This window comes from Falco peregrinus, chromosome Z (genome assembly GCF_023634155.1).
Source record: "Falco peregrinus isolate bFalPer1 chromosome Z, bFalPer1.pri, whole genome shotgun sequence".
Lineage (NCBI taxonomy): Eukaryota > Metazoa > Chordata > Aves > Falconiformes > Falconidae > Falco > Falco peregrinus.
Window position 1 is genome coordinate 23,489,572 of NC_073739.1, and position 18,714 is coordinate 23,508,285.

At 40.9% G+C, this 18,714-nt stretch overlaps 1 protein-coding gene across 2 annotated transcripts in view; it reads right to left on the reverse strand.

The window, feature by feature from the left end:
• The window catches only part of APC (APC regulator of WNT signaling pathway), a 102,842-nt gene that overhangs the window by 64,913 nt on the left and 19,215 nt on the right, over nt 1–18,714 (reverse strand). For both annotated transcript variants that reach the window (XM_055790265.1, XM_055790264.1), the window contains exon 2: nt 2,709–2,861. In XM_055790265.1, coding sequence (XP_055646240.1) covers nt 2,709–2,843 — 135 coding nt within the window. In that variant the 5' untranslated portion in view covers nt 2,844–2,861. The remainder of the gene's footprint in view (nt 1–2,708; nt 2,862–18,714) is intronic.

Consider the following 18,714-nt stretch of genomic DNA (forward strand, 5'->3'; position numbering starts at 1 on the left):
TCTTAAATATGCAATTTCACTTTAAACACAAAGCACTCAGACACTGCTCTTATATAGGTCAGTAGTAGTTTATGAAAAATACATGTGCAAGATGAGCCCATGTTAAGCTTTTAATTCCAGTAAGATTACCTTACATTTCTGAAATGGAACGATTATAAAAGACAAGGCACACGTACACAACATTTTAACACTACTACTGCCAAAATCAATTTCTTTAATGATACAATATTGTCTTTAAAATTCCCCTTCTAAAATACTGCCTTTCACAACTGATTAAAGAATGTAAGGCAAAAGAGAAGACACAAGCAAACAGTCAAAAAAATTACTGGGAGATGCTTCTGCATCAGCCCACAGATCAAAACCCATGGTGCAAGTAACAGTTATGTTTGCCACAGAACCACACCTTGTTTTCCCCACTGCCACTCCCCTTCCCCCACTAACATGTGGGATTTTACTTGGTAGGAGGGGCTGCTAAGGCTCTGTCACACTTATGTGCTCCCAAAGGATCATTTTTTCCAAAATATTTGCAGTTTTAACTGTGTATATATGGTAGTGGGCTTTCAATCTCCACTGTTCTAGTTCTTATTACTTTTCTTGTAATTATCCCTAATTATGGCACTGGAACCATCCAAATCATGCAGTTTCTGTCAATGGAAAAAAACTACCACATACTTTCTCCAAAAGCTTGCAAAACTAAAATTATCTCTGACTAAAGAGAATCCTGCAGTGATCCCCATCAAGCTTCACTCACAGACTCCAAATCAGTACCATTCCCATACCATCCTTCAGGTTAAGAGTCAAGTCAAAGCTTTCAACCCTTTTCAAACACATCTGAAACAAAGGCAGAAAAGAAACTGTTTCTTGGTTCAGGTGCAGAAGCAAGCACTCCTTAGGACTACAGCTGATTAGGATTTATGGAGAGAACATGGAAAAAAAGATTTTATGTATCAAATTAATCTGAACAACCTCCTCCCCATCTATCCCCTACAATGAAAATAAATATATCCAGTTTGATACTTGAGTTGGAGGTTTTCTAGCATGAACTCCTTAGATCTAGAATGGCATTTTGGGAGAGAAAAAAATGCAACATCTACTCTGCATGTGTTCATAAGCACTCCTCTGTGGAGTGTGATAGAGCCACTTTCCATTTGTTGGTCTGCCAGGCTTGAAGTAAGGACAGAAAGCTGTTCCACATCACAAATTAATGCCCTAGAGACCAGCTTATACAGCTGGTCTGTCTCTAGGTCAGTGGAAATTTAATTATCTGCACAAAAGCTTAAAAAAAACCCCACAAACTGTATGAGGACAAAGGGGGGGAAAAAAAGACATTTTCGCTCTTCCTTTTTCAAACAATGAGGAAGATCACTCTCCTGTTCTTCCCTCTCTTACTTTTGACTGCAATGACAGGGGAGTTACAATTTTGTTATAACATTAAGAAAAACACTATAAATGACAGAACTAGCTTTCAGATACATAACTGAGCAAACACTGATTTTTCCCCACAGCTGCTAATGCCAACCACTGTTTTGAGTAGTTGTTGTAAAGGACTATAATTTCATTTCAATTCAGGCAGGAGAACAGTTTTCATTTTAGAGTGCGGTGCAAGTATCATAAATATCTGAAAAAATTGTGCTTCTTTCAAGTGTTGTAACTAGGGGCAGTGCTTCAGAACACAAGAAAATTTTCTTACAGTAAATATACAGGTCACAATTTACATGCTGGAGGAAAAGAAAGTTAAGTTCAAAGTATTTTTAATTGCCACATTCATCAAATTACCATATTAAAAAAATAAAGATCAGTTATAAAGGAACAGTAAGTCCGTGATATGAAGATGAGGAAGCGAGGAGATGGACATACAAATGTTGTTTAATATTTAGAACATGCCTGCCCTGTACAGGGGTATATGCAGAGATACCAACCAATTCTGAGCCGTATTAACTGAGGTACCAAAAGCAGCCTGGTTTTGCTGGCTGTTAGCAAAAGGCAGCAGGATTTGTCAGGTTAGGAAGAGCACTACATTAATGCAGCTATAACACTTGTGAAATTCCGCCTCGTTTAGTGTCATGGATCACATGGATGCAGCTGTGTATGTATCTTCCTACTGGTCAAAATCCATCTAAATTCCAGCTGAGCCTAGTATTCCTCTTGGATAGGTGGCTCTGGAGTCCTGCACCTAGCCAACAGACACCAGATGGACAGATCTCATGGAAATTACTAAGCGTGAATCTAGGCTTTGGGAGAGGCTGGAGAACTTGTGGTCTTATTTTAAGATGAGCTTTTATTTCTCGGATGTTTAATTGCAGTAACCCCCAAAATTTTTAAACTTACCTTAACACACTAAAAATCTCCAGTGTCTCCCTTGTTTTCAAGAGCTGAACAATACTTGCTTTGTTAAACTATGCCAGCAGACTGGACTTCCTCCTGGTAAGTACAGCTGTGCTAGAATTGTAGTGCCTACCCTGACACACCAGAGAGGAAGCTGTGAAAACTGGAAGCTGTTTCTAGATATATTTCAAAACTTTTTTTGTTTTCAAATTTTAAAAAAATAATTCTTCACTAAGCAGCTTTGGTAGTTTTCTTTACCCAGACTGGAAAAGGACTTCTGTAGGACTCTAAAAGCACACAAAACATGTAGAGCAACTACCAGCCTACAATGCAAAAGGCAGTAACAGAAATGCTGATGCGCAAAGACACAGAGCTTGCAATACCTTCATATTAGACGCCTCAGTTTCCAGTTTTGTTAGGTGATTTGAGTTATCCTCTAGTTCTTGCCGAAGATTGGAGTTCTCCATCTTTAATGCCTCAACTTGCTTTAACAACTGATCATATGAAGCTGCAGCCATCCTGGGCTACCCTCAGCCCTTAAAAAAGTAAGAGAAAATATTAGATTTACACATTTTAGAAAAAAAACCCACAAAGTTATCTAACCATAGAACAAACTCCCTCCCATTTACCATTCAACTTTCTAAACATTCAATTTAAATCCATTAAACCAAACTATTAATACCTAGCACTAATGCTAGTTCAAAGACTTTTTTCAGAGGGCTTCCATTGGATACACATGATTAAATAAATGAAAGAAGTTCATTAACAACTGCATTAGGTATGAGGGGAAGGCAGAATACATGAAAGAAAACAGCATCATACAAAAACATCTTTATTATTTGCGTTTCAATTCTAACACAGAGAAACTACACAGATAATAACCACATTTAATCATTTTTGATAGACAACAAGCGCCATCAACCATATGTAAAAGATGCTGACTGCCTACTTATTTTATGAAATGAAAGATAGTCACAGATGTTCAAAATTCCTAGGCATAGCATACACTAAAGGATATGTTGTATGAAAGGCAAACAGTGAATACTGAGGAATTTTACCAGAAAAAAGCATCAAATGTAGTAGTAATTGAAACTTTTGTAAAAATACCCTCCAAGCCATAAAGATTAAAACAAATACACTTACAAAATTCCAACACAAGAATTGATCACATTGCACAGCAGAACAAAAAGATAGAAGGCTATTCTTGATACCAAGATACCCACTATTATTTTGGGTAATACAGTAACACAGACCTAGGACACCATCACAATTATTCAGTCATTACAAAGAAGAAAGAAACAAATACTCCAATTTAAATTATAAATTAAAATTGTTTCCCACTTTCCAAACAAAAAACCATTAAAGTTGTTGATCTAACAACATAGGTTAACCAAAATATGGCTAATCGTGTTTGAAGCTCTTCACAGTTAAAGCTGTGAATAAGTTCCTTATTCACCACCATTCAAGAGAATAAAAGGAAGCCTAGCACTTCATCTACGTACAAGTTACCCTTCCAACCTCGTTACAGGAATTTCCTAAGTATATGGCCTATAACTCAAAGGGGAAAAAATTAAAAGCTTATGGGACAACATGCCTTTTCATTGTTGCTGCAGTACTTTGGAAAATATGAAACAATTAAAAGCTCTTATTTAGCATTTTCTGTGTATCCTCTCGCTAAGCCTTTGACTTTACTGCTCGTGTAACTCCCCACGAAATCAACTTCGCTCTTCCAGACAACCTTAATTGAATTACCCAGCCTACTAAAAAACAGGTAAAGTGATTAAAAAAGGTTTTTGTTTCCCAATACAGATTTTGAAAACTGTTCAATCTTTCTAAATGAAGACAGAAACAATAACACAATCTATAGAGCATTTGATATGACTTGTTTATTTCCTTTTCAAGAAGCAAGTCCTCATGCCCTAAGCACCTGTCATCTTCCAAGATGGGAGAAGAAAGAAGCCTGCCACTTAGGGAACTGTAATTTCCATGACACTACTAATAGGCTGAAGAAAAAAAACCCTAACAACTTTATTTTTCAAAATCTGGTCATGCTTTTCTGAAGACCTCATTTTTAGAGAAATGAAGGCAGTCTGAAACACCTACTCTGTTCTGTGAATTCTGTGCTTTTACCATCAGGCTGTTTCATGTAAAAGGTGGAGAGCTGTCAAAGAGAGTTGTAACAACAATAACAAAAAAATAATTTCAGGCAGACTGCTTCTGTTCCATTTCATGTATGTTTTTATTAAGTAAGCATCAATTTCCATTCTTATTAACAAAACCAACAGCTGTAGTTCACTGTTCTGTTCAGAATCTACACTGCATGGACAATTCTGCACAAGCCCAAGGAAACACAGATAGAAATGGAAATATTTTCACATTAGTTGTCATAAATTAGTACTGTATTGTAATGTTGACTGATTATGTTGGTCTTGAATCAAGTACATCACACATGTATTTACCTGATTTACAGAAGTTGTTGTGTACTATGTATTTGACATGCATTTTGATTCCAGCTAGCATACTTTTTTCTCCCATTATTTTAATTCATTATTAGTGTGAAAGGACAAGTAATGATAAAATACCAAGTTTTTCCTTTTCCTGTCCACGCTAAGGAATTTTTACTTACAGATCTGGAATTTAGAACAATTATCCACATGAACAAGATATATACACACAACGAAGAAAATGAAGAAAACGGAACACGGGGAGAAGCTATAGCAGAAAACCAGGAACTGCACAGCTCTGAAATTTTAAATGCAAAATAAGCTTAAATGTGCTTATGTTAAATGAGTAAGGAGTGAGTTTCTGAAGGGGCGGTTTGGTTTGTCTTCTCCCACTCCTGATCTAAGTTCCTAAGCCTCCTTTGTGTATTTTATTTTCATAACACGGAAGCGGGACATCACCACTAAGAGACAGCAATCTTTCTGCCTATGACTAGGATTCATTTCCTGATTTATTCAAATGTCAAACTTTGTGGGTTTTCAGTAAAAAAAAAAAGTTAGTTGATTACCACAAGCCAGGCAATCCAAAACACCTTATTTTTTTGTTAAATAGATGCCCAAATGAGCAATAAGTGACACTACCGCAGAAAGAAACCCACTCCTCCAGTTTGGCATGTGGCAGGAACCACGCTGCCCGACTGCAGCTCTGCTGGCTCCTGAGGCGCCTGCGCCAGCAGGAATCACAGCAATGCCTGGCAGCTGCCGTCTGCTACAGAACATTCACATCAGCACCTCAGGATAAGGCAAGAATTTTAAAGAGAACCTCCTGGAGGGTGCATACGTGGTATCTTTCAGGAGGATGGCAAGGTCTGGGCAAAGTGTCTTTGCAGTCACAGTACATCCACACTGAAAGCTGGACTGAAGGCAGTCATTTTCACAACAGTGACGTGCCACCTAGGCATCTGCTTCCAGTGATGCCTGCCCCTGCACTGGCTGAGGCACCTGGGACTTCTTGGGGGCATGGCATGCAGATGTATACCTATCTCCCTGGCCCTCCGAGATACTTCTCTTTCTTCCTGCCTGTAAGGGAAGGACTACCATGTATTTGAGAATAGTTAACTACTTTTTAGAAATAATGGATCTCACCTACTTTAACCACACCAAGGCATTCAATACTGTGCCGTGTGTACAACCAGTCACAGTTATAACAGACATGAGCAGAAAAACTGTACATGGGTAAGGAGCAGTTCAAAGACAATGCAATGCTGGGCAGTGCTGAAAGCCAAATTGTTGGGCTGGAGGCAGGTTGCTAGCAAGTTCCCCCAAAACCAGTCTGCAACAGGTATTTTTACATGTTTCATTACCGACCTTGGCACAAGGAGTTGCATCAAAACTTACTCCCATAAATTCAAGAGGGTTCACAAGGTCAGAGGACTACACGTAATACGCTAGTAATCTGATGAACTGAGAAATGAAGCAGGAGAAACAGGGCAGAATTAAATAACATAACAAGGTAAGGTCACTTATGCAGGAATCTCATCACCTGGAAGCAGTGGGGAGAAGCAACGCTAGCCTCTTGGCAGCCAGCCTGCAGGGCACCTGGGCACTGCCAACACAGGACTGGCACAAAGAAAGCAAACACAGTCCCTGGAGTTATCAAGTGATTTTACAAAGACACGGGTAAGAAAAGCAAATTTAATTTAAGTGGGTGCAGAGACAGTCATTAAGTGATCAGGGACTAGAGGGTCTCTCACATGAGAAGAGACTTGACAAGCAAGCCTTTACTGTCTTGGCACAACAAAGGCTGGAACAACACAGCTATACTTCATTATTAGGGAGGGGGAAACACTCAACGCAGAAAAAAAATATTTATGTTAAAACATAACGCTGACACAGAACCAACGGGTATAAATTGGTTATTTATCAATGTAGCCTGGCAATGTCCATTAGAAGTTGTCAATTTAGCAACATCCTTGCCTAAATCACTGCACAGGAAGGAACTGGACTTAGCAGATCAGAAACCAAATCAATTCTATATTCCTAAATGTCAACATAATACTGTACTTATTTTTGTATTTTCAAGATATTGGTATTTTTTTCTGCTGAAATAAGGATATGCCAAAGCATTTCACAGAAGACACCATTACTTAACTTTAAAATAGGGGAAATGGACATAGGTAACACATGACCACAAAGCACCTTAGCCTTTCTTACGCTAAGCACTGCAACACCTCTCAGGCGCTTAGTTTGCACAATCACAAGGCTCCTTTACGCTGTTCCATGTATACTGAGATAACACCCTAAAAATTCAAATCTGCTTCTCTTCTGGAAACAGTTTTTTACCCATAGCCTCAAACTAGACACATAAGATCAGAGTTCAGGTCCCAAAACCAACCCTTGGATTTATGCTCCAAACTATCAGTACAAAAAAATTACTTAAAATTTCTTAAACACAGAATTGCTGGCATTAACAAAAATTGACTGTATTGCTGCACGCACTTCCTGCAACACTTCTCAGTGATCAAAACACTTGCCTTGGGGGAAAAGTCAAACTCTGGACCCTCTTGGCCAGACAGGGTTCACAGCCACATATCACAGCATTCACAAGACAAGTGACTAATCCAAAGGAAAGCAAGAAATAATTTACACATGGCCCACTAGCCTGAAGCTGTACCACTGCACGCACACACACACACACACTCAAGATTACTGGACCCAGAATCAGCTGAATCAGTAATTGCCTTCTCCCCCTTGCCCTAGAAAACTGCTACAATGCAGGGGAGAGAAGGGGAATGGAAAAGGAAGAACTCTGGCCTCCAATGCCCGTTTCATATTCTACCCAGACCAAGAGAAAACGCGCGATGCATGCAACACAGCCCACCTTTGCAAAGTTCACTATTATGCTTCAGTCAAATTCCCTTTTGCACTCCGAACGATGAAGAAACACAGTTAAAGGGAAGAGTGGAGACAGCTCTTTCTCTAGATTTACTCCAAGAAATAACCCTCTTTGAATACAGAAACTTTGAAACTTAATTCCCTCATTGTAAGAAGACCAAAAATCTAGGTCTCCTACTTCCCTGACCCACATTTCTCATCATTAAGAGGTTTCTTCTACATCTCCTATCAAAGTAAGGTGAAATTATGACAAGTAATTTCATGCTTTAATGAATCAGCACTTTGCATGAATATACACATCAAAGAATAATTTCAAGCTAGATATAACTCTTCTACACACTAAAATCAAAATTAATGAGAAGCCTAACAGTACCCAAACATACTGCTAAGATTTAGATATGCATTTTTCTACATTAAGGAAACTATACCAGTTAACAACTGCTTGGAAATCAGGAATTCAGATGCACTCTTATTAATCTCAAATCCCAAGAGATAGGAAAAAAAATGCAATATTCTCTGAAAATTTGCAATTTTTATTGATCATATCCTTTTTCTTTGGAACCAACAAATAGATATACTCAACATGCCTAGTTAAGAACCCCAACAATTTGTGATATATTAATTAAATCTCCTTATGAAAATATTTCAGACTTCCATTACTATTTTTTTCATCCATGAAAACTATCATTGTTAACAGAGAACCCTATCTTTATAAATCAAATTTTGTAAAACAATTAAGTCTTTTCACAAAAGAGGCTAAGAATAATCTAAGACATAATACTCTACCACGAATTTTTCTAATAGTAGAGACTGAGATCTCACACTGCCAGTATGTAAATGTAGGCAACATTTTTGGATAAATACAACCTATTTGTTTCAATTTTAGAAATCTTCAACAGAATAATTATTCTGTCACTCACCAGTAACTGCCTGAGGGTGATTTTTGGGTTTGGTTTGGGGTTTTTTTTGTTAGCAAGTAAGTTTTAAGGCTACTTTAGACATCAGAATCAGTGAAAAAAAAAGCAAAACTACTTTCTTCAATAAGGCCCAATCCAAAAAACCACTGATGTCAACCAAGGCTCCTGTTCACGTAACTGATTTTGGATTATGAACTTTGTTGAGTAGTAAATGAGATGTTCAACTCTAATACGCAAAAAGAATTCAGCATCCTACTATCACCACCAGTAAAGAGATGTGCTCCTGTGCTCTGTAATTGAAGATTTTTCAAACAACAGTTTATCTTCTTAATATAACAACTTGTAACCACTGTATCTAAAGTTCATGACTCTAGATTGTAATTCAGTAATGCTAGAAGGGGCATCCACTCTGATTTCTTTCTACATCCACAAATTTTACTCAACTCTTCAGTGCTGAGCCTAGTAACTTGTCCTTACGATTCTCTACTATTCTGTCATTCATCCCCATGTGACTAATGGACAACTGTTTCAAGGGCCTAACACACTGACTTCACCAAAAAAAACCCTCAACAAACCATAACGTCATGAGATTTTTCCAATTAGTTTCCCTTAAATACATTTTAAAACAGATTTTTTGGCAGCACTGGGCCTCGGGGTTCTGACTTGGAAGCAGTTAGTAGTTGTGCTGGGAGGACTGTACCAGTGCCTGCCCCCAGCTGTCTGCCTTACCCATCTCCACATGGTCCCCACCCAGGGAAGAAAGGAGGTCTCAGCTGCTCAAGCGGCAGCTGTCTAAAACCACTGCAGATTACTGCCTGACTAGCAAGGTAATCTGAAATAGGTGTTGGTTTAATTTACTATGCTGGCCATTAACCACAACAGTCCAGCAGCTGTTACACAGCTATTTCCAAAAGAGGGGCAAGGCTGACAGACAGGGGCAAAAAATCCAGCACAGCTGTTCTAAGGTAAGCCAGCTCCACTTACTAACTTGAGCCTTAAACAGATCATTTTCATAGTTACCTGTATCAATACACTCACAAGAAGAGTGAGGGGGTTTTTTGGCCATCCTTATTTTGAACCATGCCAATCTACATTAACTCAATTTCTCTGTTGACTGAATCCTGTAACAGATTTTCCATTATTTTGTTTGAAGCTCATCTTCAGGTTAAACAGTTTATATGTAAATATCCTTCGGCTTGTCCTTTTTCAACACTGGCAAAATACCAGTAAAGTGCTTTGTTTAAGAACTTACTGAAAAGAAGTACCAGTGGGCCAGGGACTGCCCTCCTAGCCATTTCAGTTTAGGGCAAGTTTTCCAGGCTTACTGATTTAAAATAATTTATCCTTCACAGGTGTTGTGCAATACGCTTTACTGCTCACTGAAAAATACTCCATCGCCTCACATCATGAAAGCCCACTATGCCAATTCTTTCCAGAGCATAAAGGTTGCATTTCTGCCTTGTCCAGCATCACACGGAACAATGATGTTATTTCCACCTAGTGATAAACCCATGGTTTATTAAAACTGCTTTTGTTGCCAGCATATTTAATCCTCCTATCCCCACCCGCATTTAAGAACAAACCCCAAAGCTTCTAGTCAGTAGCAGGCAGAAGGAAGGCTATTTCGCTTGGGTTTTCCTCATATGGGCTAAGTGGGCACACAAACATAATGAGGCTTCTGAAAGTGCCATGAGGCTCTGTGTGTGGTTAAGCAGAACTAAGAAAATACTTGGTACAAAATGAGAGTTGCCCTTGCCTGTGAATGCAACAGCAGATTTGTTATCTTCTGTTCATGTTCTCCTTTATTATATATTAGCATGCTCAGGTGATGAGATGCAGGAAGGAGTACAAAACAGCCATTACAGAAAACTGCTCTGCATCAGCTTGTTTTAGCAACAAGGGCTTTGATATCAGAAAGTGAACTGCAAGTTACATAACACTATTCGTTTTAATAAATTTCAAAACAAATGACACAAAAGAAACTATACCAAATGATCATATCTAGATTAGGTACCCTCTGAACTCCTGGGTTTTTCAGCCTTGCAGAAAAAACAAGCACCAGCTGAAGAGCCATTACTATTATCAGTTACCCTAAGACAAAGCATGAAAAGGGTTAGTCCCTTTAAAAGGAGACCACAATTTTTTCTAAACCTCAGCTGCACTGAGAGGATTTTCTTCTTAGTTTTTCTATCCACTTCTGCATGAAGGTTATCTCTGTGGACAGCAGACAGAACACTGTGATGTTGCTATACCTGACCTCCTAAAATCCTTTCAGCTGGAGGGAGTGGAAAGCGCTTTTTGGTTTTGTTCTGCCATAAATTCATAACTTGGCAAGTTTTCAATCCACTGTTACATTTCAGGATACCTGCTTAAGTTCAATACTTGGCCTGTACTCACCACCCATATGCTGCTGTTCTTACTAACCAAAACCTGAGTTAGCAGATGAAATAAGTGATCCATGTTTTCTGCATTCCTTAAAAGACCATGAGGAGAAGGAAAGAGATGATGGTCTGAACTTCTGGCTTGCATTCCTCATTACAGGTCAAGTACAATGGGGATCAAGTGCACACGTACGTGAGAAACAGAAATGACCCCATGTTTACAATGTCACTGAAGAATGCTAACAATCAAAAAAACATTCTATTAATACAAAAAAAAGATTGAAATCAAGAAGGCATACATTTCAGGCTATTAACAGTCAAGCTGAGCTTTTATAGCACTGCCAGAAAAAAAGCCCCACTTCTTCCTTTATGATTCTGGGTTGGGAAGTTCCTTAGCTGGTTAGTCATGCTGCATTCAGAACACGACGTGAAAATACAACACATAATTTGCATTTAAATACTATATTGAACACAAAGCAGTCCAGACATCATTTGAATCATAACTTATATTGGACCAGGGATGACTCACAAGCCTGAACACTCATTCTTCGTGATGATCAACTTTGCTATTCATGGCTAATTGTGTATGCCCTCATTGCATACGGCTCGCTCTTGTTTACTTTCGTATTTCTCATAATCTTTTAAGGATTGAATTCCAGAAAGTTTAAGCTATTAAGAAGTCTAAGACAGGTCTTCATTTTCCTATTTTAACTGAAAACACAAATGAAACCCAAACCCATTAATATTAAATACATCAGCTTTAATTAAAAAAAAAAAAAAAAACAAAACACAAAACCCGCAACAACTGTTTTATAATAAAGAAATATTTCCCCATTTTGGGTGACCTATCAGGGTCACCTTCAAGGTTCCCTTCAGCACTTGTAGGGAAGAGAAGACCATTTGTCTTGCAGGAAATGTATCAGCATCTGTCCACACAGGTCCCGCACAAATATTGGAAAATCATCAGTGGAGATGCTGTCTTCACTGACAATAACCTACTATCACAGCATATCATAAGTAGTATAGCCTATTTTAGATCAGATTTCATTATATTGATGAAAAAAATAATGACATTTCATTGACAAACATTTTACCAACTGAATTAAGACACATACTGAAATCCAACATGAGAATTTAGAGACCAAAGGAATCAATTTTAGCCATATGCATTTCCAACTTATGCTGTATTATTCCATGCTGATGATTCATACTAATAGCACACTATCACAACATGTATTAGAACATTTATCATAACCGACTATTTTGTATAAATGTTTTGGCAAGTAACAAGATAGCACTTGAGAGACGATGTTTAGGAAAGTCTGCACTCATAAATAAAGCATATTTAATATTTAAAATTGATCTGTTATTCACCCTGCCATTTTTAAGAGTGTGACTAGTTTCTTACAGGAACTACTCTGCTTGTTACACAAAACAATACTAAGACTATTTCTTTTAAGACCTAAAAAGGCACTGAAGGAAGCATCATCCTAATAATCATCGTAAACACTAGTGTGCTTTTGTCACCCTCTTTCCTTGCAGAAAAATGGTGGAAGCACCTCTGCATCCACCGTATCTTCTAATATTTAAGCAGCTGTAATGAACATTCACAATGTTACCAGAGAAACATCTAGTATCACCAATTTTTCTCCTGAAGCCATTTACTCTAAACAGTAAGTCCTCAACTGATGTTTTAAAATTTAGTATCATCCAAAGCCTCTCTAGCCAACAGGCAGGAAATCTATGATTCTAAAAATAATGGTATATATAGAAAATGACTGGAGAGGATGTTTACTATAAAGCAGAAATTTAGGCTCAGTAAGTTAGACTTGTCTTCAACAAACCTTTCTTGCGCATCATTGTATTTAACAGAACTGAGAAGGAGAAAAAAAAAATTACCAGCTACTTTGAGTGTCCTTAAAAACAGTCTGGTTCCAGGAGCCTACTTTCAGTACATATGTTTACAGGTTATTTTGAAAGAACTGTAATTCTGACAAAATATTCATTAATGTATTATCTGCATTAGAAGTAACAGAAAAGTGAACTGAACAGTAAAGAGACAGTAGAAAGAACATGAAGAAGCACTTTAAACAGAACAAACGGCAGAAGCAAGAACTATTTAAAGACTGAAAATGATGTATATTGCTTGTATTACTCCTGCATGCACAGTAATTTACTGAAAAGACTTCTATGTGAACTAACAAGCTGTATGCTTCTTGCTACGCCTTTAAAAGGCATCTTTCAGTGCGTGACTATCCAAACCAAGTCAAAACTGGGTTCCGCTGATCCCTTGAAGAAAATCCTATCAAATGAAAAATGTTCCTTACAGCTCATAGCCACGGGCCTCCGCAAAAATCAGCAGGAAGAATTTTAAATCTTGAGCCAAACAACGAAAAGGATGAAATAATTTGGCAGCGTACGTGTCTCCCAAAAATCGCTACACGTTTTTGCAAAAGCAAGGAGCGTTCTGCTGGCAATGACCTAATTACTAGAAGAAAAGCTGCATATCTGACAAAGGGAAAGAAAGGACCCACTGCTTCATACATAATTTATTAAGATTTCCCACAGCATTCAGGTTAAGTCGTGGACCCAAGCATCTCTTTGTGATGTTAAACAAATTTGTAAGAAGTCAGCGGACCCCAGGGCGCAGCGGACGCGCGGCGCTGCCCCCGAGCGCGGCTCGCCAGGCCCGCTCGCCGCCGGCCGCCCACCGCCCACCGCGCCCGCGTCCTCCGCCGCTCGCCCTTCCCGGCGCGGGCTGCGCGCTGCGGCAGCGGCGCCCCCGCCGCCCCCGTCACTAACAAAGCCGAGCCGGTGCCGGCCGCGGGCAGCGCCTCTGCTCGCCGGGCAGCGGCTGCCCGGCGCCCCTGGAGCCCACGCCGCGGGGCTCCGCGGCGGCTTTGTGCCTCTCGCCGGCGGGGCGGGCTGGGGTTCGGTCCCGCCCGCAGAGGCTCCTCGCCGCGCCCGGCCGCCCGGCCCCCCGGGCGCGGGGTTTTCCTCCCCTCCGCGCCGGCTGCCCTTTCCGGCAGCCCGTGGGGTTTTTTTTCCCTTTTTGGTCGTTTTTTTATTTTTTTTAGCCACAAAAGCCGCTTTCTTCTCCATTCCCGGCGGCGCCACCGCTGCCCTGTCACAGGCGCAGGGCGCCGCCCCGCATCCCCCGCCGCTGCCGACCGGGCGCGGCGGCCCCGGGGAGCCGCCGCCGCACTCACCCCATGGCTGCGGCCGCAGCGCCTCCATCCCGCCGCCAGCACCCGGCCCGGCCGACCCCGCCCGCGCCCACCGGCTGCGCCAGCGCCGCGGCCAATACTGCCTCGCCGGTCACGTGCGGCCCGGCGCGGCGGCGCAGCCAATGGGGGGCGTGGGCCGGAGGATGCGCCCGCCCCCTCCGCGGGGAGCAGCTGCACCCCGCCTCGCCCCGCTGCCGCAGGCGGAGCCGCGCCGCGGCCAGGCCGGGAGCTGCGGCTCGGGTCGGCGCGGCCCGGGGGCGGCCTGGGAGCAGCGCCGGGGCGCTGTCACTGCGGCGGGCTGCCCCGCGCCCCACCGCCGCCCGCGGGGAGGGGCCGGGCGCTCTCCCGCAGCCCCCCGCGGCAGGCGGGGCCCGCGGCTGGGAGCCGGGAAGAGGGCACGCCTGCGCCGGGAAGCCGCTGGGAAGGAGGCAAGGCAAGCTCCGGCGCCGTCCTCCCCGCAGGACCGCGCCGCGGCCCTCCTCGCCAGCGCACACCGCCGAAGGCCCTAGCCGTTCGAAACCCGTTACCACCTCCTGCGCGCACATGACGCACCACACCGAGCACCATTTCTGTCACCGCACGCAGGCTGACGTGCCAGCTGCGGGCGGGCTGAGCCACCGAGAGGGCCGCCACCACTCCCTTCTCCATGCGGAACTACCCGCCGCTCCGTAACGGAGCGCCGGAGCACCGCGCTTGACACGCTGCAGCGGTCAGTCAGCTCACAAGCACCTGCACCACTCCCGTTGCGACGATTATCACTTGTTCTCCTCTCAGTAAAAGCACACAAGGACTACACGCCGTCTACGACTACACTCTCTTGCATTCCTATAAAAGCAAAGTGTTTTCCTTTATATAAAAAAATTAAACTAGGTTCTGCACGGATTAGAACTACAGCAAATACAGTTTGTCTATTTTTAAATGCCACAGAGACTGCTTATTAAGGTGGCAGCCATAGGCATATCATTTCAAGGGTCTCAAGACTTATCTGCAGTGCACTTCTCATGTGCCTTTGAGATACAAAGTTCTTAAACTACCAAGTACTAGTGACATCAGACCAAATACGTACAAACTTATAGCTACACCAAATTAGGACAGTAAGTATCAGTTTAGTAATGGGTTGGAAAAAAATCCAAAAGACAGATAAATATACAAGTCAATTTACGACACTATTTTAGAATCTCCTTCCAGAACCAATCTCTCTCCAAGGATAAGGATGTAACAATTAAAAACCCACAGAAGCACACTGAATACAAGAGACAGCAGAAATCAAGCTGTATTTCAGCGGTTCCAAGTCTGTATTTTCACTTTAAGAAAAGGTTATATAGACAATAGGTACTATGGGCATGTTGTCTAAAAAAATTCAGCTCTAATATAGAAGGCTGCTTCACAGAAACAGCACAATTTTATCTTTTTAATCCTCCAGATGTAGTATTCAAGAATATATCTATGGGCAGTGCACTCCATCTCAACACAATAGTGTGGGATGCAGGACATCTGAAAAAGTGCAATGGTTTCTCAGCTAAAGCAAATTAATGCCCTTCCCTGTGGCACTTCACATAAATTAGGGAGTTACATGCTTACACAAGTGGCCATATAGTTAGATAGCTCATTAAAAACATGTATTGTTACATGCCTGAGGAAATCTTCTTCCTGCGATCCTTTCTTTGATTTGTATGAAACAAGCAGGCTTGTGATACCTCGTGGCTGGGACCAGACAAAATTAAAGGCGCTACAGGCCTGTGTACACATGTGAGCAATGACACCGCAGATACTTAAATACTACTACTTTAATTTTAGCTGTTTTCTCATGGCTCCTTTCTTCAGTCACAGAAGGCAATACTCCACTCCCAGGAAAAACGATCTTTACCAGGTAACCTCTCAAACACCTTCATGATTAAGGAGATGTGCAACATTATGTTATCTGCTACCTTCAGCACAGTAGCACACAAAAACCTCTTTGACTTCATCAGTATGGCTAACTGTACAGGTCCTGTCACTTAAGCTGTTACAGTAAACCATTTTCAACAAGAGTGGGCCAGTGTTCAGGGTGTTTCAGGCTGTATGATTTTTTGTTACAAAGCTTCTATTAATTACAGGCAGCAGCTGACATCCCTCTGTTTTTTGATCCACTCAATTTCATTTCACAAAGACTAAAGTCATACTCCCTCAGCTGTAACAAATTATCACATTACTCTTAAACTTTAGTTTAGAGCCTAGCTAGGCATTAGATCTTGCTCTGTATCTTACTGATAAATCACTGATATATAACGCTGTTCCTCCTATCAGAAAAGCAAACCTAAATGCTTCCAGCTGTTACGGCACAGCTCTCTCCATCCTAAAAATATTTACATTAGCATAAGCATATACACGAGTAAGTACAGACCTAACTCAACACTTACATTATCAGCTGTCAAGTTGTTGCAGTATGAGATGTGGCTTTATAGACCAATCAGGTTGGTCCTGTTATGGCTTTGAACCATGTTCAGAAGCTGCAAGTGCAATGCAGTCTGGAATGAGTACTTCAAGACAATACCAGAGAATCAATGCCCAAGAAAGTGCCAGAGAAACTGAAATCCTATTTACTTCAAAGCTACACTGCATACTTTAAGTGAAAAACTAAGCTTGAGAAGTACAGTTAATTCTCTAGAATCCAAAATGGGAATATCAAAGATTGAAGACTACGTAATGTATTCCATTTGCTTACATACATCATACTGCATTTTCTGCCCCTCTGAAAAACTAACTATATAGTTCTCAATCTGTGAAGATTCTTGTTAGTCCCGATACTGGTTAGTCCTTTCTGAGCCTAGTAATCACAAGCTGCCTAACTTAAATTCAGTACTGATGAGTGATCTTACATTCACTGCTCAATAGCCTGAAGTCCCATATCTATTCACAGAACAAGCAGAGCATAAGCAGCAGCACAAATTCTCTAATGCATTCTGCCAAGATGACAGCTGAGTGGAGGCAGAAAGCTTTCCCTTCCCTGCTCAGAGTAATGTCCATACTGTTAATAATTTCATAAAAATGTTAGCCTATGTTTTGTGTGGCACATGCACTTACCACTGAAACAAAATCCAGTATTAAGTGAAATTCAGTTTAATAAGCAGCATGTTACTAGTAATAAGATGACTTTTCTCATACTCTGTCTTCCAGTGGTGCTAAAACAGGTTAACAGCATCATGATACATACTCTTTATTTTCTTTCAAAACTGCTTTCTATGTGCTGGATCCTGCTAAAAGAACTGATGCTAATGAAACAGTATTTGAATAAAAAGGGTCAGGCTCTCAGGAAAAAATAAAACACACAAAGGAATTAGTTGTTTTCTATCTGGCAGAAGGAACAAGTGGCTTTTTCATTCTTTGAAATGAAAGACCTAGCAATACCTGGTCCATATTACATTTAAACCACCCCCCCACCCCCATTTAAAATCTATTGTAAGAATGAAATCTCTGCATGTAAGCTATCAAATCCCAGGGACACAAAATTTAGTATTGAAAAATATCAGCTCAGTTTCAGTACTTAAAATACAACTACTTTATTATTTTGGACAAGATTCCTGCAGTCTACCCAGCACAGCATTCTGAAACAGCCAAGTGGGAATTTAGCTCCAGAATAGGAATTAGCAATCTTTTCATAGAATGTTTGATGTAACCTGTGCACTAAATATTTCCCAACTTCTTACTGCATTTATAAAATCCAGTTTGAGACCAAACAAAATGGCCATAACCCTGTTTTCCCCTACTGCTAAGTGGTGTTAAACAGAACCTCTGAGCAGATTAAGATCTGCATTTTTAAAAACAAAGTACTCCCCAAAACATCTGTTGGCTTCATAAAAATCAAGACTATCACAACAGAAAGTGCAAGAGGTTTTCTGGTTTTAGATAAATGGCTCATAAATGGAGCAGTTGTCTGTGCCTTTACAACCTCACCCTTTGCAGCAGTACCCTTCTCCCTAGCAGCCTTCCACTATTTAATATATTTAAAGTGATTGGTATTTCATTCCTAGTCATTGTACAAGCACAGCACTACCTACCTCTGAAACTCTGGGCGGCCAGTGGGTTGGATAATGAGTTAGATTCTCTCTCTGTTGCCAAGCTCTATGGTTGGCATTACTCGCAAACACGAAACAGTGTTGACTGACAGAAGAAATCTTGCCTTCAGAACTTCACTTACCAATCAAAGTTTTACACATTGACTTACATCAGGCTGCATCTTTTAGATATGTAGTATAAGCAGATTTTATTGAGAAAGTAAACTGAAAACATTTCACATCTGTTTTACATAGATGGAAATTTCATCTTAACACAGGACTTCATAAAATACTTTAGCAGCTGCTATAACCAAAGATTGTCTCTTGCCTTTCAACTGTATTTTAAAAATCAACAAAGATGAACATGTTCTCTGCTTCTCATTTCCTTGGAAATTGTGAAGTTGCTTTCACCCCTCTCACTACCACAGACAGACTGTGTTCTCTCTGAGTCTTGCCCTTACCATGCAACTAGCATCAGCGGTAGTCTGTATATA